Below are 22,578 nucleotides of genomic sequence, written 5' to 3'. Positions count from 1 at the left end.
TTGAATTTAATAATAAAATTATTTTGACAAGATAAATTATAGGGGTCATTATGAACTATATTAGGAAAGGCTAGTATTATTATGTTTATTAGACTTATTGACTTATTTTAAAATTCATAATCATGTATAAAATATTTTTTAAAATTTTAAGAGTCCAATTAGGTAAAATTATTTTCAAACAAATTTTATTTTATTATTTTAATTTTTAATATTTTTTATATCTTATCAATTAATTGACCAAGTGGAAGAATGTTAGATTATGTGACTCTATGTAATTTATAATATATATTATAAACTGATTGGATTCTGATGAAAGTTATAGCTAATAGAAAGAATATCTAATTAAGGTAAGATTCCTTATAATATGTCATTATAAAAGGAACTTTCCTGATTACTTATCCTAGACCCTTTACTCTTATCTATATATAGACAATACTTCTACGAATGATGTATATGATAGTCGTTAAGAGAATACGATTCCTCTTTGATCCTCCATATCTCTAATCCATCAATCTAAGTAATTTTATAAAAAGATAGGAAGAGATGAGAAAAAGAATCTAGTTCTCCTTGCACATTAATATACAGTGGATTTCAAATATTAAGATAATACCCATATAGATCTCATAAAGTTCTTTTCAAATGACGAAAGGTACATATCGTAAATTTGATCTATTATTATTTGATTACAATACTGCTATTAAAAATTTTTTGTATTACCTATAGCACATTACAAATTTTATGCTTGCAGTTTAATGTAAGATATATTTTAGTGGTGAGACTGTCTTCCATGTTGATCCTTTTATTTAGCTTGTTATTAGATTGGATCTTATTAGATTGGATCTCACAAGTTATTTTGGAATCAAGGACATGATACGCCCACCATAGAGGCAAAACTTCAGTGATGTTTACATTGTATATGAGTTAATGGATACTGACCTAAATCAGATAATCCGCTCCAATCAATCATTGACTGATGATCACTGCTTTCTGAAACTGTAGTTTCGTATATTTGTGTATCAATTCTAATCACATAGGAATTTTTGGAATTTATAAGCCTCTTGTGCTTCTCCCTCTCTCTCTCTCTCTTATTATCGTTTTTTTTGGAGATTGCCCAAAGCTTTCGGATAGAAACTATTGAAAATTTTACGATGCATTTTTTGTTGATTTCGCCTCAACTCAATATAATCTTCTAAAAATTACATACAGCACTGTTAGTATTATTATCTGGCATGCAACTTTCTTGAACTTGGTAATAATGAATCTTTTTTGTGATTTATATGTTCATGGCCATGGCTCAAAATAATTTCTTATATCTTTAAATTTTGTAAGTTTTAATCTCCATTCGAAGGGTAAATCAACGTTTCCTGGCATTCCTGCAGTACTTATATCGGATACTACGTGAAATGTGTACACTAGAAAATAAATGTCCTACACCATGATCTTCAACTAAGCAATTTGTTCTTAAATGCAATTTGTGACCTTAAAATAGGAGACTTTGGATTAGCAAGAACAACTTCTGAAACAGATCTGATGACAGAGTATGTCGTCACTCGCTGGTGCCGAGCGCCTGAGCTGCTCCTTAATTGCTCAGAGTATACTGCTGCAATTGACATTTGGTCGGAGAAATTGTAACCAGGCAACCTTCGTTTCCTGGGAGAGACTATGTTCAGCAGCTGAGGTTAATCACTGAGGTTAGACTTTGAAATTTCTCATGGAGTTCTGTGAGATGATATGCCGATGTTCATCATAACATTACTGTGTACCTTTTAAAAGGTAATAGTCAATCCAATAAATTTGCTGATTGTGCTGTGCTAACATATTTTGATTGCTGTCTTGATTCACGAGCTAAAATCTTTGAAAATTGTTGCCTAGTTATTTGATTGAGGTAGAAAACAGGTGGTTAACGTTGTGCTGTAGATTGGAACTTAATGTTAAGGATTCCACTATGACCCTCTTATGTCTCTTGTTTTCAAAAGGAAAACTGTTCCAGTGTGTCATTATGCTGAATTGAAACCTCTACCAATGCAACTTTGGTATTAGGCTGAGAATTTCTACTTACTGTTTGGTTTTTCTGTTTTCTTACCAACATTTTCAGTGGGAGATCTAATTCATTTTAGATATAGATGTTTTGGTTGATAAGATCATGAGAGTTTTTCCCTTCATCCCAACGTTCTTTTTCTCTTTGCCTTCTCTTTTAATTGCAGAATGATCCGAGTCCATTTGTATTATTTCTATTTGTAGTTTCCAATGACAAAGCAAACAAGAAAATAATAGCTTTTAAAACATGTTTACACTGTTACATGTTCTTCATTAGCACACTTTTATAAGAGTTCAGATACATTTCCATGAGCGCCTCCGTGTGCTCCATGTTTAATGTGATGGGGGTAAAAGTGATAACTGATACCATTACTGCCAAAAACCTGCTCATTAGAGTACCCGTTTTTGCGTGCGTGCGGCACATATGCAAAGGAGAGCTTTTTGGATTGCTGAAGTGGTATCTTAGTATTTCTTAATATATAGCCATGAAGTTAGTTTTAAGTTAATGAGAATACAGGTAAATTTAGGTTTCCATTTGGCAATTATCAAATGCAGTTTTTCTACTCTAATCGTGTGCAGTGTGTATGTCATTTTTTGCACCTGATTTGTTTGTTTTTGTAATGTTGCTGCAGGTTTGATTGTCATGGGGATCAATCATTATTGATGCATCTTTGTGCGATCCACTGAGTCTAAATTGGTTTTGTAACTTGAGGTCGAATATATTTTATGACTTGGATTATCTGAGTTCTATATTGGATTGGATTTGATTGTTATTGACCTATTACTCGTCTGTATACTGCAAGCATGAGATAGATTCCATGTTTACTGATAACAACTATGCTGATAACATCTACATATGTTTCAACTCTGTGAACAAGGTACTTATAAAAATAAATTCAAAATACTTGTAAAAAAATATTCATTAAGCACTTTGTTCAAGGCAAACAATTTAATCTGCCAAGCTTCAGGACATCATAGTTTATGCCATTAAGAGGTAAACAAAGATCAATTATTTCATCGATTTGGATGTAGAAAGCATCTCGACTCATGCTTTGGTTCTCTGATAAGAACACTCCTTCAGCCCAACAAAATCCACAGGTAGAACATCTTCAGGGAAGGGGCAATGCGTTATACTATCTGGAGATTCCGGAATCAGCGCACAGGGAGTGGGCGTCACGTGACTCGATACGCCCTCCACGTCGGTGCAGTTCCATATCGGCTTCTTCGACTTCCGCACCTCTGCCGTCACATTGTAGATGCATATTCCGGTGAAGGGCGCGCCGGGAATCCCCTCCAGCTTCGCGGCCATGGTCACGTTCTCGGCCACCACGTTGCTGTAGCTGATATTCTGCACCACCGGGATGGCTTTCGGATCAAATTTGTCGTCCGGGTGCTGCCCGTAGGTGCCCGTCATCCAGAAGACCCACTTCATGGTGTGCAGATCCATTCTTCTCACGAATATGTCCTTCACGTAAGCTCCCCTTCCGATGGCCGTCTTGATCCTGACGCCGGATTCGGAGTGGATGGCCGTGATGTCTTCGGCCCGGACATCTTGGATTCCTCCTGACATCTCGCTTCCCAGGGCGATGACAGCGCTTGAGGGGGAGATGCAGGTGAGCCGTCTGATCACTATGTGTTTGCTTGGCATGTTGAATGCAATCCCGTACTCATCCCAACCGCTTTTAATGGCGACGCAGTCATCCCCTGAGACTATGTAGCAGTCCTCAATGCGGACATTGGAGGACGAGTCTGCGAAGAAGAGAGAAACCACCAAAAAGAATCAATCGAAACAGCAACATAGAATCTACAACCCAACTAAATGTAGGTACGATATCCACCTGGATTGATCCCATCAGTGTTCGGAGAGTTGACTGGTGCAAGAATTGTGATGCCTGAGACGATAACTTGGCTGTACAGTGCATTCATTCACGTTAACACCAGATTGTAACAACAGAATGGAAAGCAAAAGAAACCTTCAAGTGTTCTGAAAGTAGATTATTAATATAAACCTGCTGTACACTGGGTGGACATTCCACGATGGAGCGTCAACCAATGTAATGTTGGAAATCAGCACTTGCGTGCAGTACACCAATTCAATGAGGTATCCACGAGTGTGATTGAGTTCATTGTTACGGAACATTTTCCACCAGGTTTCACCTTGTCCATCGATAGTTCCATTATTCCCTAAAAATAACAATAAAACTTGTTAGCATCAGGACATGGTACGTTGCAATCAAATTGTATTCCATTGCACATCTATGATGCAAACAAGTTAGATGATATGCATCTTTTTATCATTCCAAGCACCCTAAAACAATAGAAAATGAATTAAATGTTACGGTTTCTGACTAGAAATATTTTTTATTTATAAACTTTTGGGGACTATGGAATGATAATACAAAGCAAACTTTATAAATTTAAAAGGAAGTAATACAATAGAAGCAATGAAAATATGCAGCGTATATACTACCTGTTATGACCACATCGGTCAAGTTATATCCCATGATGAAATTACTGTATCTACCCCCAGTCGTATCTCTTCCTCTGCCGTAGGAGGGTAAAGAATCAATGATCGACCACTCATTGATATCCTGTACAAGCATATCACCATGAATTATCTTTGTTGATATGAACAAAAGATCATAGTTTTAGAACTACTATTAGCTACCAATACAAAAAAAAAAATAAAGAGATTCTCAAACTGTGTTAAAAGTAAATCTAGTTGCCCCCTACGTACATCCATGCAATTCATGAGCAATGACGTCCAAGTTGCAGTGTGAGAAGCCATAAAATGGGGTTGCAGAATAGAAATTTATGTTATACGACAGACTATTGGAGTAGTCAGTTATATAAGCAGCTGAAATTTAACTTGTTCTCCAAAGTTTGAAGCATTAATAGTGTTTTCCTGTCTTCAGCAAACCCAGTTAGCTACACAGATCCAGAAGGTTTAGTCAAAAAGGAAACACTGAGAGATTGAATGACAGTACTATTTCCCACAAAATATCAAAGAAAGTTACAGCATCAAGAGAGAGTTTGTGGTTCTCCTGCTTTGAGAGTCTAAACAGCAGTTTTGTGGTAGAAAGTTAGCCGGATTGGAACATCCACCTCTAATTTAGTTTCCAATTAATTCAATTACTGTAGGGCAAGTAAGTGTAAATGCTATTATCTAGAAGTATCCTAAATTTACACCCTCAACTATTCTTATTTTGTAAAAGATATAAAACTACAATGTTCCTTTTATCCTATAATATTATTTTATAAAATAGAAGGAACACACAAAGCCCTCTTCTAATCAACCTAATCTAACCCTTTTCTGAAGCCATTTTCCAATTGTAAACCAATAGACATATGACCTTAAGAATCTTGAGTGAAAGTGAGGATCCTCTCTCAATTAAAACATATAACTTTGGGCGTAATCTTCAAGATCTTGGAATTTGGAAGGAAATTTTATGTGGATTCTGATCCAAGATTATTGATGTTCACATATAAGGTTATTACATACAAGAGCAAAAGCAAAAAAATAAAAATAAAACATAATAAATATTACCGTAATCTTATTTGGAGAGATCAAAATAGAGATACTAAATAGTAAAAATTCCACCATACATATTGTAAATATTTCAGAAATTAATGTTATCAAGACAAATTTAGAGTTTTAATGGCTTAGTTCACTTTTTCCCTCATCAGTCCAACGCGGTGACTATGCACATCGGATTAGTCATCTAAGATCGAGACTTGTGATTTCTCCCTCGAGATGAGATGAAGGAAACGGTGGAATAGTATTCCATCGCTGTGCAACGTTCTGGTGGGGCTCACCAGTGACGAGACTATTCTTCATCATCACCGTTCATCTGGCGAGAGCTGTCAGATGAACGGACTCGATGAGAAGGGCTACTAGCAATAACCACCACTGAGGATGGAGGCAACGTCGGATGATAAAGGCGATGGTAACGGCAAACAACCCATGAACGATTATGAACATGTACTCTAAATAGAAATAGATGGAGGAGAAGGTGGGGGAAAGGGGGCGGACCTGAGTGGCGAGGATGACGGCGTCGTGGTCGAGGAAGAGGGTGAAGTGGTTGGTGAGGTTGAAGGGCCCGGTGAGCCACCGGCCGGCCGGCACCACCAGCATCGCGCCGCCGTCGCACGCGACCTTGCTGAGGTTGGCCACGGCCGCCGCAAAGGCCGCCGTGTTGGAGGTCACCCCGTCGCCCACCCCGCCGAAGTCCGTCAGGCTGGCCACGTGGGCCCGGCATCCTCCTGCCCCCGCCGCCGCGTAGTGGAAGGCTTCTAGCTCCGTCGCACCACCGTCCCGCCGGTGGTGGCGATGGCCCTCAGCGATCCCTATGAACGCCGCTGTTACCACCGTCCACAGCACTAAAATCATCAACACCTGCACGCAACCAGGAAAAGGCGGAGTTTGAAGGATTAAAGCTTTGAGATAAGATTAATGGGAAAAAGAAAAGAAAAGGAGAAGAGGTGTTACATGGAATTTTGGCGGCGAGTGCTCCATTGTCGTAGAGATGTATCGGAAACAGAATGCTTCCAGGGCTCGGCTCTTATTCTATATATATAGAGAGACAGTGAGATAGAGAGACAGAGAGAGGGTTTAATTATACAGTAAATTCTGTGTAATTAGCTATCGTTCAGTCTAATTATAGAATATTTTTATAATTAATTATCTTTAGTATTTTCGTCTTTATATTTTTAAAATTTATATTAAAATTTTATATTTATGAAAGTAAAATATTTAACTCATTATTCTAACAAATTTTTTTTAATTTTTAACTTTATAAAATTATTTTTTTAATCTTATATAGGGATTTTCATATTTTACGTCCGTAAAAGATCCTAATATAACTTTTAAAAATATAAGAATCGAGATACTAAAGATAACTAATTACAGAGAGAATATATAATTAATTCTTTTAATTTTTACATAAAATATTATATTAATATTTTTATATTTATAAATATTTAATCTTATTTTTTTTTTAAATCGTCGATTCTATTTATAGAAATATCATACATACTCATCAATAAAGCGAAATAAGAAAAAATCAATAGATGTTATGTTTCTATCAGTAAAATCAATAACACGAGAAGAAACGAGATTAAATGTTTTACTTTTATGAATATAAAGATTTCAATATAACTATTAAAAATTAAAATCGAGATATTAAGATAATTAATTATAAAAATTAATATATAATTAACCCTAACACAAGGGATTTCTTCGAACATGGCCTTTACCTGCTTTAGTCCGATGGGTCGTAGGGTGAGAAAGCACGGTTTTACCGGAGGAATTGGGTATAACGTTTGATTTGCTTCGCTTCGGACGAGAAGATGGAATAAGATCTTTTGGCGCGTTTTCTTCCTAAATTACTCTCCTTCGCAGCCAATTAGAACTTCCCATCTCCGGCTTCCTCTTTCCATAATCTCGCTGCACTCTCCGGATCGCTCCTCATCGCAAATCTCACGTGATCCCTTCTATTTATTAAAATTTAATATTCCTAATACACTCCTCTGTAAATAAATATAAATATTTTTAACTTCATTTTAATAATCTCTTTCAACATGAGAAAATAAAAAATAAGAAATATTTTTTTTAATATTTATTAGATCATTTTTATGTTTTTATGACTTAAAACATCGGGTTGCATACCTTAAAGATAATATTTTGAGTGTTTCTATAACATTCTAAAGATATGTTCCGGTAAAGATCAATTTATATTATCATAGAAGAGACAATTAAGAGGCTGTGAAAAATAAGCATATGATCAGTAATTAAGAAATTACATTTAATAAAATTATATCTTATATTTTTAAGTAATTATATGAAATAAGAAGGTTAACAATAGTAAAAAATATATCAATAACATTCTCTTTTACAAAAATCTGGAGCAAAGATAATAATATTCTCATTTATAACAATCTGAAGGTAGATTTATGGGTCAATTTGTATTCTGGGTTCGAATTATGATAATTGAGGGGTTATGAAAAATAAGAATATAATTAATAATTAAAAAGTTATATTTAATAAAATTATATTTTATATTTTATTATATAATTATATGAAATAAAAAGGTTAACGACACTCCACTGTCCACTCGCACAGCTTTCTCGATGCCTCTTTTGTTTTCTCCCAGCTGTTGTGAGTCAATAAGTTCCATTTCCCCTTCCTCAAAAGAGCATTGAAGACTCACACCTCCAACTCTTGGCGAATAAAGTCGCACAAGCGCTCTACAACGCTGCGAGAATGCCATCGAAGGAAAAGGAGATATTTTCCCAGAGAAAGATGACCCTGAGTCAAAAGCCATAATCGGGATTCCACGGAGAGTCTTTCTCTCTTTTCTCTTTCTCTAAGCATGAAAAATAAAAATAAAAAATTTCGAGTCAAATGACACGTCCTTGAGTAGTATATAAAATATTACATCTTTTTTACTTTAATCTTAATTCTTTTAAAATATATATACTAGTTAACTCATTAAAATTTTACTTATTCTTAATTTTATTATAATAAATTTAAATGAGCAAAATTAAGAAGAAATAAAATTAAGAATAAATTATACTAGAAATAACTTAATTACATTCATGCTCAATATTTTTAAGCTTATAGTTTTGTTGTCATATTGAAAATATAATATTAAATTTCTCAAATATTGTCATATTGAATTTCAGTTAGTTGTTTCTTTAATATGCCAACCAATGATTTTTCAATAAATTTTTTTTTTTAATATTTAAGTACACTAGTTATAGACTATAGTTGTAGCCTTGATACTAATTGTAAGCATAAAAATCATTCTTATACTATTATGTAAATAATTTTAATATCAAAATCTGAAATCAAATAATAATATATCTAAATATATAATGCGTAAATTTTGATGTTGTTCAGATAATAACAATAATAAGTTTATCTGGTTATTTTGATGTCCTTCTTGAGTAACATATGACTAGGATTATTTAGGATATGTGTTTAAAGACGAATCGGTCTCATTGTGATCTCATCACGATTTGATTCTCATTGCATAGATCCAAGGATGTCACAATATATATATATATATATATATATATATATATATATATATATATATATATATATATAACAAGCAATATAAAGTGATAAATGCTAAAATATAATAAGCAAAAAGACTATGTGTCAAGTTACACGTGCCATCACTCACGTGATTGACTTGCAGGGCACATACAACTAGCAATACCACTAACTCTTGCACGTAGAGTTTTTGGGCCAGTCGGAGTCCAAAGATGAGGGCTTCATACTCGGCTTCATACTCAGCTTTATTATTAGTGATCTTGAACTCAAACTATAGGGTATGCTAGTACATTTGATTGTTTGGGCCTTTTAGTATAAGTCAGGTCCATCGCTTTCTGAAGTGGTTGAGCCATCGACAATAAGGCCCTAGTTGGGACAACATTCATTCCTCCATCTTTGGGGGAGAGCTCTCCTCTTTCACTTTCAGGAGATGACTCTCCTCCTTTGCCTTCAGTAGAGAGCTCCTCTGTCTTTGAGGGAGGGAGTCAGCTTCGATATAAAGTCTACTAATGCTTTGGCTTTGATGGCTATCCTTGGGACATACTGAATGTCGAATTCCCCTAGTTCCATGAACCATTTCAGTAGTCTTCTTAAGACATCAAACTTCAAGAGGATTTGCTGTAAGGGTTGGCTAGTTTGGATCAGATATGCTTGGAAATAAGGGCATAGTTTTCTTGCTATCAATACCAAAGTGAGTGCTAGTTTTTCGATAGTAGGGTAACATTCCTTGGGCACATTTAGCATGTGGCTGACTTATTGGATGGGTCATTGAACCCCATCTTCCTCTTGTAGTAGCACCGAGCTGATGGTACGTCTAGTGGCCGCCAAATACAAACTCAGCACTTCTCCTAGGGTAGGCGAGGTAAGTTGTGAGAGCTAGGAAAGGGGATGTTTCAACCCTTCTAGGGCCTCTTAACATTACTTGGTCTAGATAAAGTCTTTTGGTTTCTTCAAGGCTCGAAAGAAGGGAAGGCACTTGTCACTTGATCGAGATAAAAAGTGGCTTAGCACGGTCAAGCAACCAGAAGATGCTATACTTCTTTCATGGTTTACGATGATTGCATCTCAATAATGGCTCAAACTTTTTCTAGGTTGGCGTCTATCCCTCATTGGTGAATGATGAAGTCGAGAAACTTCCCTGCTCCAACTTTAAAAGCGCATTTAGAGGGGTTCAAACACATGTTGAACCTCATCAATGTTTGGAATGTTTCTGCCAAGTCCTACAAATGGGTGTTAGATGTTCTACCTTTTACTATCATATCATCCACATATACCTCCATGTTTCTCCCATTTTAATATTTGAATATGTTGTTAACTATTATTTGGTAGGAGTGCTCTCGTGTTCTTTAGTCTAAAGGGTATTACCTCATAGTAGTATATGTCTTCGTCTATAATGAAGGAGGTGTGCTTTGGGTCTTAGGGTGTCATTCTTATCTGGTTGTAGCCCGAGAAAGCATCTATGAAGGTGAGAAGTTTATGCCTCAATGTGACATCCACTAATTGATCGATCCATGATAGGGGTAGTTGTCCTTTGGATAGGCCCGATTAAGGTCGGTATAGTCAATTCACATCCTCTAACTTTCATTATTTTTTTAACTATGATAATATTAGACAACCACTAGGAATATTGGACTACTGAAATGAACCCCACTTTTGATAGTTTCTCTACCTCATCTTGAATGGCCTATTGTTATTTAGGTGCAAACTTGTGGGGCCTTTGCTTCACTAGCCTAGTTTCGAGGAGGATATTCAAGTGGTGTTAGGCAACCTCTGGGTTTATGTCTAGCATGTCATTTGTTGACCAGGTAAAGGCATCGACATTTTGTCTGATGAGGTTGATCAGCTTAACGTGTCTCTTTTCGGGGAGTGCTGCTCCTTCCTTGATGACTTGGTCATGTCAGGCTCCATTAAGGGGGATCTCAACTAGTTGCTCTATTGGCTCAGGATAAGAAGGAGCTTTGCCGAGGTCCCAAGGACTAGTGAGAGGGACCTTCAGCTTCATTCTCTTTATAGGTGAGACCGCCATCAAGTAGCATCACCGAGACTCTTGGGGATCACCTCTTAACTTTACCAATGTCATCTTTAGTGGGAAACTTCATCACCATATGTTATATCGATACCATTGCATTTAAGCAGTTGAGAGTGGGCCAGCCTATGATGGCATTGTAGGCTGAGGGGACATCTACCATCATAAATCTTGTAGTTAGTGTTTTGGAATGTGGTTCTTCCCTAAAGGTGACATGGAGACTTATTGTCCCGAGGGGGGAGATGGAATCCCCAGTGTACCCAATTAATGATGAAGTCATTAGCAAAAGATCACCTGTCATCAATCCCATCTTTTGGAAGGCGTCTAAATATAACACATTGATAAAGCTTCTGATGTCAATTATGACCCGCTTCACTTGGGCATTGACCATCCTAACGAAGATTTCTAATGCATCGTCATGGGCGGGATCAGAGTAGTTAGCTTCCCCTTCCTTGAAAATGATCTTCGGTCCCTCCACAAGTCTCAGGCATTTATCCACCATCGCCCAAGCATAGGCTTTGCATCCTAAGGAGCTATCTCCTTCTAAGCTGAGTTTGTTGAAAATGATGTCGATTTGTCTCTCCACGGGACCTTATGGTCATGGGGAGGGTTCATGGGGCTTAAGGAGGAACTTTTTGAGGTGGCCCCTTCATATGAGCTCCTCAATCTGATACTTGAGTTTGTGACATTCCTCAGTATCGCAACCATAATCCTAATGGAAATAATAGTACTTTGACTTATCCCTCAACTCCTTGAGAGTTTTCATGGGCATTGGCTCCTTTATGAATCTCTTTTCTCTTATTTGGAGGAAGATCTCCATCTTTGTCATGTTGAGAGGGATTAGGCCACCCCTTGGGTGGGTGACTCGGGCTGAGGGGGTCTCTTTTGAGGTGAGTCTGAAGTTGAGGCTCTGGGAGCATTTTAGCATAGTCTCTTATGGGACTTTTCACGCTAGTTGGAGATCATGGCCTCTGCAGTCACATACTAGTTCACCTTTTGGAGCATTTTGGGGATGGTTGATGGTAGCCTTTCAATCAACGACCAAAAGAAATGGGAGGATCATAGGCCCATCATAAAGGCCCGTATTACTGAGAGGTGAGCATCTTGAACCCCTTAGATTTCATGGTCAAATTGGGAGATGAAGTATGAGAGAGGCTCATCCTCCCTTTACCTTATTTCGAGTAACATGACTATTGAAAGTCTCAGGTGCATATTAGCTAGGAAGTGAAGCTTAAATTCCTTCGCAAGCTGTGAAAAGGAGGAGACTGAGAGTGGCTTCAGGAAACTAAACCATTCGCGAGCCGACCCCCTTAATATTGTTGGGAATGCCTGATACATCAAGGCATATGATGTCCTATATTGCAACATTTGGGTCCTGAAGGCCACGATGTGCTCTACCAAATTAGAGCTACCATCAAATCCCTCCAACGTAGGGATTCGAAAGTTGGTGGGGAAAAGCTCTTCCTGGATGCCTTGGGCGAGGAGTGGCCTGAGGTCAAGTCATCAAGTTCTCCCTTTGAGTGCTAGAATTCTTTGGACTTTGTCTAGGTGTTGGTTGACCAAATGAAGTTGGGCCCTGAGTGAGTCCTCGATTGAGTTAGCATATTGGGTATCTAATTCAAGTTGAGTGCATTCATGGCAAGGAGGTGCACTATGCTTTGTCGTGGGAGATAACCCTGCTCCTAGTTGTGCCTCCCCATGATGAGGGTAGTCGGGGTGGGATGTTATTGATTTGCTAGAGATTCCTCCAAAGGTGGAGGGGTGAGGGAAGGTAGAACGGGTGGTTATGGCTAGGCTATTTATTGGGTCAATTACGGTAGAAGAGAGGCAATGGTCTGTATCATTCTAACCAATGTTTATACTTAGTGAGTGAGACTAAGAAAGACATCAGCGGGGACGATCAGGTGCCCCACACTTGGCCGAGATCATTGAGCAAACACTGATAGCATCCCAACATATGTGTCGAGGCGAAGGTGTCCGCCCGCAAGAAGGAAGGTGGCTGTCCTTCCTATCTAAAATGTTAAGTGCAAGTGGTGGTGCTTCCTCATTGGAGCATTCGTTGTATGGATCCATGGGCAGATGCTCTTGTGACATTCAAGGCTCTCCTTCTAACACCAATATGATAAGTTAATATTTGGTCAGTCCGTCAATGGTGTAGCCTCGTAGGCATACTAGGAATTATCCGCTTTGGGTAGTGGGCTTACCCACATAGTTTTTCTCTTTCGGAGCTTGTGATGAAGTTGGGTCGTAAGTGAGCCTTTAGTTGAGTTGGCATATTGGGTATCTAATTTGAGTTAAGCTGATTCATGGCAAGAGGGCGTACTATGCGTGAGAGATAACCTCGTTCTTGGTGGCACCTCCCTATGATGAGGGCAGTCAGGTGGACATGCTGCTGATCCGCTAGAGATTCCACCAATGGGCTTACTAGCACGATTTTTTCTTTTCGAAACTCATGAGCTCCAAAAAGCACCTCTAATGGTAAGGGTGACCAAAAGACTTATGAGTCTTTGGTTCCTCTACTCCTTAACCAATATGAGATTAAATATCCTTATCAATTGAATGATAGGAAAAACAATGACATAAGAGCTACATTGCTGATATGACTGGTCATAAGACGCCACTTGGAATCAATACACACATGAAAAGTCACACAAGAATGGTGCATAGAAACCCAACTTCTCGACTTTCGAATTGCACCATCTTTCAATAAGTGATCCATCACCCCTGGCCATAATTTTAGAAAGGTTCACGCGCATAATCCTAATAAGCATTAAACTCTTCGAACACTTAAAGTCATCCTCATCTCTTATCCGTTTTAGTATGTTCTTGTCGTGACAAACGATCATCTTTTTCTGACCTAATCAAATAAGTACAAGTAGTGAAACAGTCAAATGCTGATGCCCAGGGGTCATTAAATTAGACGGACAATAATTTTCCACGGGAACTGTGCAGGAACTGATAGCATACATGGGAGGTCATGTGCAGAGCGTACTTTTGTGATGTACCATTCGTTTAGAAGATACGAAAAAGGCCGTAAGGACCGGACTTCCACGTTCCGCCCCACTTCCTTCCCTGAAGCGTGAGCATCTCGCCGGCCCCGCTAAGTTTCGGCATGCCGGCCGGCTCGCGGGCTCACACCCTCTCCTATTTATATTGCTCTACTGACAAAAAGCGGACCCTTCTATGGTGTGATGCAGTGGGACTTTTGTGTGCGGTAGTCATTCCACCTCCCATACCCATTGCTGCTTTCTGCAGTGTAGTGGGATTCTTGCGTTGTGAGATCCAAGTGATCGGAGCATGCGACCACTAAGAAGCACTCCTTCACGCCCACATCTCTCCAGTGCTACAATAAGTTTAGTGCCTCCTCGCCAAGTCCACAAGCCAACTACTCGAGTGTCATCTCCATGACGTCCTGTCCAAGTGGCAAGTGTGGCACGCGTGGGCTTCGTGGCTCCCACATGAACAGATTAATGATTAATCCAGATTCTCTTGAATTTATATATTTACATAAATGAGAAATAAAAGTCACAAGGTGGAGTTCACATAAACCTTTTCACTATGATTAATAGTAACTTGAATACATTGTTTATGAATACTTTTTTATGCCAATACAATGGAGTAGCACATCCGGCTTCTGTAAGAGCCCTGCAGTTCATGTTGCAGTTGATTAGTAATATTTTTGATAATATTTTAGTCTATAATTTTAATATGTTAATATAGGGTTAGAGAAATAGGCTTCGCATCGCTAGTGGTGGATGTCATTAATGTCCTACTTAGCCCAACTCAATTTTAGGCCAGAGATTCAAGATAGTTGAGCATGCATGAAGATTATATTGGTAAATGAGAAATGTGACGTTCAAGTTAGAACTAGGATGAAAAGTGACGTCATTGGTGAATATTATATTGATAATAATAAATTAATAAGTTTTATAGTAGGCTGGGCCTAAAAATATTATCCTTTGGGTCGATTATTTTATCTATGCTTGGGTGGCTACCATACTGATTGGGCCCCGTCTCTCACGTTGACCAGATATGACCCAACATATTTTTATGGACTTGTAGCCCGGTCCATATACGCATGGATTCTCAACACATTGACGTAGACAAACTTGAAGTTAGCGTCCCCTTTTCATAAAATCTCAGTGTCCTCTTTTTCTAAAAGATGATTTTACATTTGTCTTCGTCCCATTATCTCCACCTTCGTCTTTGTCATACTAAACCTATTACCCGTAGTTCCTGTCTCGTCATCCATATCGTTCTTATTGTCACCTTGACGAAGGGGATTACCGATGAGAGTACTCCCCATCTTTCTGCCCATCGTATCCATCGTCCTTATCATTGACCTAGGCAAAGGGGGTCATGGATGAGACGCACGAGTGAGGATGACGAGGGCAAGGGCAAGTGAGCAAGAATAACGAAGGCAAGGGCATGTGAGAGGATGACAATAGTGGTAGAGGAAGAAGGGAGGGGAGGCAAGGGCGATGATACGAGCGAGGGCGAGGGCTGGTGGAGCATAAGGGCAATTGGGTGAAGGCAGAGGCAAACATGGCCAAGGGTAGACAAGGACAATAGATGGAGAGTAGGGGGCCCGTGCACCCTCGCCAGCATCCCCTTTCATCAAGGTGACGAAGACGACATGGATGGTAGAAATCATATTTTAGGAAAGAGAGAGAGAGAGAGAGAGAGAGAGAGAATCTACAACGGGAAAAGAGAGCAAGTGTCGAGTGGAGGGAGGAAGAAGAGGGAGAGAGAGGTTGACAGAAGGGGATTGGGAGAGGACGAAGGAGATGGTGCTGCACGTGTACGACGTGACGATGAGAACTTGAGTTCTTGCTTGGGCTGAACTGAGTGCTGACTACTTCATTCTTCATTCCTTTCTCGTTCTAAGAATTCATCCATTCAAAAGCCTTCTTCAGAACTAAATCGATGAGACCATATGCAAGATTTAAAAAAGAAAAGGCAGATTAAATGGTTAAAGTTAGTGCATCAAAGTGGCGAGAGTACATGTAACACCCCAGTTGACAACAATTAAAATTAAATTATAAATATTTTATTTCTTTAATTTAAATTCTAATCCATATATAGACAGTAAATTTGATATTTAATAACAAAACTACCCATCAATATATTTTTTCTTTAGTTGGCTTATAAATTTACAACATGATATGGTGGATGTCGATAATATCCCGCTTAGCCCGACTCGGCTCAGGACCATGTACGGCAGATCTAAGGTAGCTGAGGAGATGGCTCAGTTGTTGTCGAGGAGCTGATAAAGATTGAGCTTGAGTGGAGGGTGCTTGACCAAGTCGACGCTCAATTTAGTACAAAAATAAAAAGTGATACACATGTGAATAATAATCGACCTCTGTAATAGTAAATTGGTGGACTTTATACTGGGTTGGGTCTGTGAAAAATATTTTACATTATCAGTCAAATATTCCCCCTTGGAGTCATATTGTATATGTACTTGTGTGGTCACCATGTTAGCAAGCAAGGCCTTGTCCCCCACGAACAACCACATGTGTCATGAGAGGAATATTCTATGTGTTCTTACTCAGACAAATCCCTAGTTATGGTCAATCGGATTGAGAAAGAAAAAGTTCTTTAGAAAATTTTAATTAGAGCGTGACTCGAGTAGATTCCATATGGGCCTGACAATGTCATACCCAATATACGGTCTCTGAGATATTAGATGGATGAGGGACTATAGATATATGATAATTGAGGATAGATATGTCTAATTGATTGGATTCTCCTGTGTCGTCTGAGGATTATGACGTAGTAGCCTAGTACATCAATAGTCGATGAGTTGAGTGAATTATTATAGAGATAATAATTCATTGAGTAAGAAGAAGTTATGATATGTACGACTCACAACTAGCTCGATATTGGGCCTAGAGAGTCATACACATATAGTAGATGTTCGAATATGAAATCTCCGTTGGAGCGCCTATTTTATTGGACATATAGTAAACCCTTGAATTATTAGATCTTTTGAGTGAAATAGAGATTATCTACTAATCCACGAGGATTTGATGATTAAATATATATCTAATACCTAATATGGTATGATATATTAGATTTAAGTGGCAGGAATCTCTGTAAATAGAAGGGGCCAAAAGGTGGCACAAACTAGTCTCCTCTTGGCCACCCCTCCCATTCTCCTCCCTCTCCTCTTACCCTTAAATGATAGTCCTAGTTTGGGATGTGTGCACAGCAAGAAGGGTTGGCCCCTTCTTGATCATGGTGCAATCTTGTGGTGCATGTGGAGAGGAAGATCGTGTTGTGATTTGATGAGCGTCGTCGTCCCATTTGCCATGTGGATCACCACTAGAGAAGATGACAATTGACATTCTTTATCATCTCCTATAAATTTAAGATTTTTTAAGGATATACGATCTTGCTATGTAACACATCTCATATGATACATGTAGTTTTCAGTTTTATAGTTTTTAGTACACCAATCGTTGCACGACAATAATATGTTTTTCTTTGAAAAATCTGAATTTTTGTTTTCTATTCTTCCACTACGCATGTGATAATCTAATCAAATTTTCTAATATTAGATGAATGAAAGACTATAGATATATAGTAATTGAGGGTAGATATAGTCAATGAGTTGAGTAAATTATTATGAGGATAATAATTTACTAAGTTAAAAGGAGTTCTGATAGGTGCAACTCATGACCAACTCGATATTAGGCCTAGAGAGTCACACACATGTAGTGGACAATGCGACGAATAAAGGATTGTATATGTGATATCTAATAAGCCTCTATTTTAATGGATCCTTGGAAGAGATCTTAGAATGATAATTGGATGAAGATCCAATACCCATTAAGATAGGGATAATTGGATGAAGATCCAATACCCATTAAGATAGGATTCATTAGGGTTAACTAAATTAGGCTCTTTATATATAGAAGTTGAAACTAAAAGGGTCATAGGTTGGACCCCTTAGCCGCCACCATCCTCATCTCCTCGCCCCTTCTTCCTTTAACCAACTTCCCCCTCTATGGTGCAAGAGGATAACAAAAGAGATCGATCCCTCCTTGTGTGCTACTACATAGTAGTGCGCAATCGCGAGAAAAGAACGTGTTGTGCGAGGAGTTATTACTTTCATTATGTGAATCACTGCTAGAGAGGTGTTTATGAGAGTTCCTTCATCTATGGATTAGGATCTATGATCTTAGAGGATATATGAGTTTCCCTAGGTGAGAACGTCTCACACACTTTATGTAGTTTTCGTTTTATTAAGTTTTATGTTCTCGATCTTCGCATGATGATTCGATAAAATTATTTTAGGAAACTAGTTTTTGTTTCTACTTTTCGCTGTGCATGTGAATCCATAAACTCCTCTTTTCTAAAAGGGAACTAAAACTATTTCCATCTAGACAATTATTACAAAGTATTAATCACATATTGTCCAACATGTCATTGGTTCATTCGGCACTTTATTCGACATTTTGGCCTATCATCCTCGCCTACGATATATTGCCCAATCGACATGTTGCCTTTCCGCAACATTCGATCTCCTTAGCGTAACGTGTAATCTTTTTGGCCCAATGCTTGAACTCATGGCACGAAACCTTCTACTAACACGTCGATCAATCCTTCGGCTCGACGTCCAATCTTCTAACATATTCTACTTCGGCCCAATATTGATTCTTCCTATTTTAATCAAATTATCTCTTTGTAATTAAAATTAGTCGTGCATCACTCAAAATGCATACTAGATCATAAGCTTATCAATTGATTTCATCATCAAAATCCGAGATTCAATAAAAGAAAATTGAGAGACTATCCCTATAGCGAGACATAAATTGAATTTTCAGATTAGATATCATTATTTTAAAAATTTTCTCAAACAAGTTATCATTAGATTTGGATATTATTATTTTAAAAATATTCTCAAAGATTGTTATAAATGGAGTTGGGTATATAGAGACACGAATTGAAATTTTAGATTAGAAATCATTGTTTTGAAAACTTTCTCAAAAAAACTCTATCATGAGATTTAGAGTTGGAAACAAATTGAGTGATAGATATATTTCATTCTATGAGGTTTTAAAGTTGAAGCTTATAATTGTTTCATGTGTTAATATTAAAGAATATTTTTTCAAGAATATGATCGTGTAATTGAACTGCTCTAATACAATTGAAAAAAGATTTATTATATAAGAAATGAACCATTTGTATTGTAGAGAAAAGAAATCTTTGAATCAAATGTACTTAGTAGAAGTTATAATAATAAAAAAAGAGAATTCATTATGTTATAAGATAATTATAATTTTTTTGATTTAAAGTTTAGACGACTAAACTTTTTGGTTGGAGGGGAGAATGCAATATCCTATATTATACTTAAGGATCTACACATAATTATATGTTTTATGAATGATTAATTTATAAAAATTAGAATATTAGATATATATTTTAAAAAAAAGGTATTCTAGGGTTTATAATTATCTTATATTATAATATTCTATAAATAAATAGAATTATCTATGTTATCATGTATTTGAATCAAATATTGATTAAAAATAATTTATAAATTTTGATAAGAAAATTTTCATTTATGAATAGGCTTGGAAGAGGGATTGAAGTATTTTAGGTTTTTATTCAGTTTAGATGTTATTCCTAATATATTATATTGATTAGGATATTATTAACCCCTAAAAATATAATTAAATTTATTAAATATATGATAAATATGTGAGATGACCGATAGAGTTTTATCCACGTGTACAAATTTAGGATGGTAATGATTCGCCTAAGTATACGGCGTTGTATCGCTACTGGGTTTCATGCCGGAGATCATTAGATGAACAGTATCGCGCGTGTGCAGATACTTCAGTAACGTACCATTCGCTTAGAAGACACGAAAAGGCCGTAAGGACCGGTCTCCCACGTTTCGCCCCACTTGAGCTCGCCGGCCCCGCTAAGTTCCGGCACGCCGGGCGGCTGACGGGAGCGCACCCCGTCGGTGGCCGCGTCCTTTTCATACTGGTCTACTGACAAAAAGCGGAGCCTTCTATGGTGTAATGTGGCGGGACTTGTGTGTTCGGCAGTCATTCCACTTCCCATACCCATGAGATGTAGTCTGTACCACCGCTATGAAGCACTCCTCCACGCCCACATCTCTACAGTGCTACGATAAGCTTAGTGCCCGCTCGCCAAGTCCACAAGCGAGCTACTCGAGTGTCATCTCCATGACCTCCTATCCAAGTGGCAGGTGTGGCATTCCTGGACTTCGTGGATTCCACATGAGCAGATCTAATGATTAGATCTAGATTTCTCGAAGCATGTCCTCTTGAATTTGTATATTTACATATTGAGAGATAAAGATCACAAGAAGGAGTTCACATAAGCCTTTTTATGATGATTAATAGTAATTTCCATACATAGTCTATGAACATCTGTAGAATGTTTTGTGGTAATTTAAGTTGAAGCCATACCCACTGATTTGTGTAGTACACGAAGAGTGGAAGGATCACAGGCCGCAAAAACATGTATATTATGCAAATATAATGAAGTAGCACATCATGCTTCCGTAAGTACCCTGCAGTTCATATTGCAATTGATCAGTAATGCTTTTTGATAATGTTCTAGTCTACAGTTTCAATAGGTTGATAAAGGGTAAGAGAAATATACATCCAGCTACTCTCGGGAATTTGTCAAACAGAGAGATGATACGTTTCAGCGTCCCCTGCAAGTGTAATATTCCATTTTTGTTACAAGCTAAAAGGTGAGAACAAATGACTCAAGAATTTAAATGAGACTCTAAATAAGTTGATGGAATAGCTTACAAGAATAAGATCTCCTGGTTTCACAGGTGACTCAACGAGGACACGAGCTTCCCTGCAATGCAATACACATAAACGTGTCAATCATTAGCTGGAATTCTTGTCGCCAGTTTGTGGTTTTGCTGTAGCACGATTGGTGGGTGATGACTACTTGACGAGCAGCAGGTCGCCATCTTTAGAACACTTGAAAAAGCTGCAGCCTTTCGTCAAGGGGATGAACTGGTTGTTCCACTCTGCACAACATTTGTTTTAGCCTGTATCGAGCGAGTGTTGGTGGCTATACTTAACCTGCAAATCTTACCAAGATGCCATGTTGCTGCAGTCGTTAGTTCCTTCCCCTCGTACACCTCGTCGATGACAAATCTTACATGAGTTCCCATGGCTTCCGTGAGTTCCTTGAAGAACTGGTTGATCCTCTGCATTCACAGAGGGAAAAACGTAATGGTTATGGAGTACCTTATTTGTTCGATGCCGTAGCTGCACTTGTTTGATTACCTTTCCTTGTAAGGGTTTCGAGTAAGCCGAGCCCTCAAAAATGCAGTCCTTGGACAAGAGTTTCTCTAATCTACTCAGTTCTTTCTCATTGACAGATGAGCAGAATCCGTGAATCAAATCAGACAGCGGTGACGACGGAGCCATTTGCTCTTGCTTTTGACTCTCACCTCGCAGCGGAGGTTTTCTGGCACAGAGAGGTACCCATGGAAGTAGTCTTGTCGACGAACGAGATATCGCTGTCTTCCCTCTCAAATAATGGCCTCTTTTTTGGTTTGTCTCGATGAAGTGAAGGCAAACGCAAGCTGCGGAAGATGGTTGAGGAAGAGATTTGCTGCGAGGTGTTGGGCTAAGGGTTTGAGATGGGAAAGAAGCACAAGTCATCGTTTGGCGATCGATGTCGCCGACAAAGGTACGTATCGGGCTTTTGATGCATCAAGCGAGGGAACAATGCGGCAGCTACGTAAAGGATGAAGGCATGCCTTGCAAGGCAAACATGAAATCGCTTCGCAGGTGTTAAGAATATTGGATTGCTTTAAACAGAAATCAACTTTGGCTTTCTTCCTGTCCATGCATTGAAAAAGCGCCATCAATCGAGGTGATTCCTAAGACGAGTCGAAGACGAAAGAACCCAGCGGCGCCTTCCAAACCTCCGCAGGCAGACCTCCATGTTTGTAGCCCAGTCCATATATCCATGGATCCTCCAAACGCATTTCTCAAGACCATTAGTATTAATTATCTGGGAAAAAGATCTTTACGAGAGAAATTGAGAACGATTGATCGCACTCCAAGAATGCACGTAAAATAATAGTGAAAACGCCGTGGAACAGTTCTGCGGATTCCGAAATGGAACTCGTGAAGAGCGAAAGAACAGAAAAGATACGTATAAAGCCCAACGACATCGGCAGAGCAACTCGAGTCGATCCCCTCCACGGCACGGGCGTATGGGGAACGTTCCTTCTTGGAGATGACACCGTTAAATCGGGTCACTCCTGGAGTTTACGCGTTCATATACCTTTCCTTTATTGGAAGCAGCGGTGGGGTAGGTCCCCCATTTAGGTAGATCACCAGGATTGGCATTAGGGATTCCGTGGAATGTTGTTATATTTCCCAAATGATTCTGTAACGGCTGTAGTTATAATGCTTCCTCGTCTTCTCCT

The 22,578-nt window shown here is 38.4% G+C and overlaps 2 protein-coding genes across 2 annotated transcripts; both read right to left on the bottom strand.

Annotated features, from left to right (window-relative positions):
• Nucleotides 1–2,939: 2,939 nt before the first annotated feature.
• Nucleotides 2,940–6,650, bottom strand: LOC135586190 (probable polygalacturonase). The gene is made up of 6 exons (XM_065175403.1): nt 6,527–6,650; nt 6,071–6,433; nt 4,508–4,628; nt 4,047–4,221; nt 3,876–3,946; nt 2,940–3,786 (listed from the first exon to the last, which is right to left on the bottom strand). Exons 1-6 carry the CDS (start codon nt 6,551–6,553, stop codon nt 3,083–3,085), a joined length of 1,461 nt encoding a protein of 486 aa, XP_065031475.1. The 5' UTR covers nt 6,554–6,650; the 3' UTR covers nt 2,940–3,082.
• Nucleotides 6,651–20,438: 13,788 nt separating this feature from the next.
• Nucleotides 20,439–21,800, bottom strand: LOC135652642 (uncharacterized). The gene is made up of 6 exons (XM_065173733.1): nt 21,422–21,800; nt 21,228–21,342; nt 21,078–21,159; nt 20,930–20,981; nt 20,775–20,829; nt 20,439–20,682 (listed from the first exon to the last, which is right to left on the bottom strand). Exons 1-6 carry the CDS (start codon nt 21,563–21,565, stop codon nt 20,483–20,485), a joined length of 648 nt encoding a protein of 215 aa, XP_065029805.1. The 5' UTR covers nt 21,566–21,800; the 3' UTR covers nt 20,439–20,482.
• Nucleotides 21,801–22,578: the final 778 nt, after the last annotated feature.

Source organism: Musa acuminata, chromosome BXJ3-11 (assembly GCF_036884655.1).
Source record: "Musa acuminata AAA Group cultivar baxijiao chromosome BXJ3-11, Cavendish_Baxijiao_AAA, whole genome shotgun sequence".
Classification (NCBI taxonomy): domain Eukaryota; kingdom Viridiplantae; phylum Streptophyta; class Magnoliopsida; order Zingiberales; family Musaceae; genus Musa; species Musa acuminata.
Note: the sequence above shows the minus strand (reverse complement) of the source record. Positions and strands in the feature narration are given on the sequence as shown.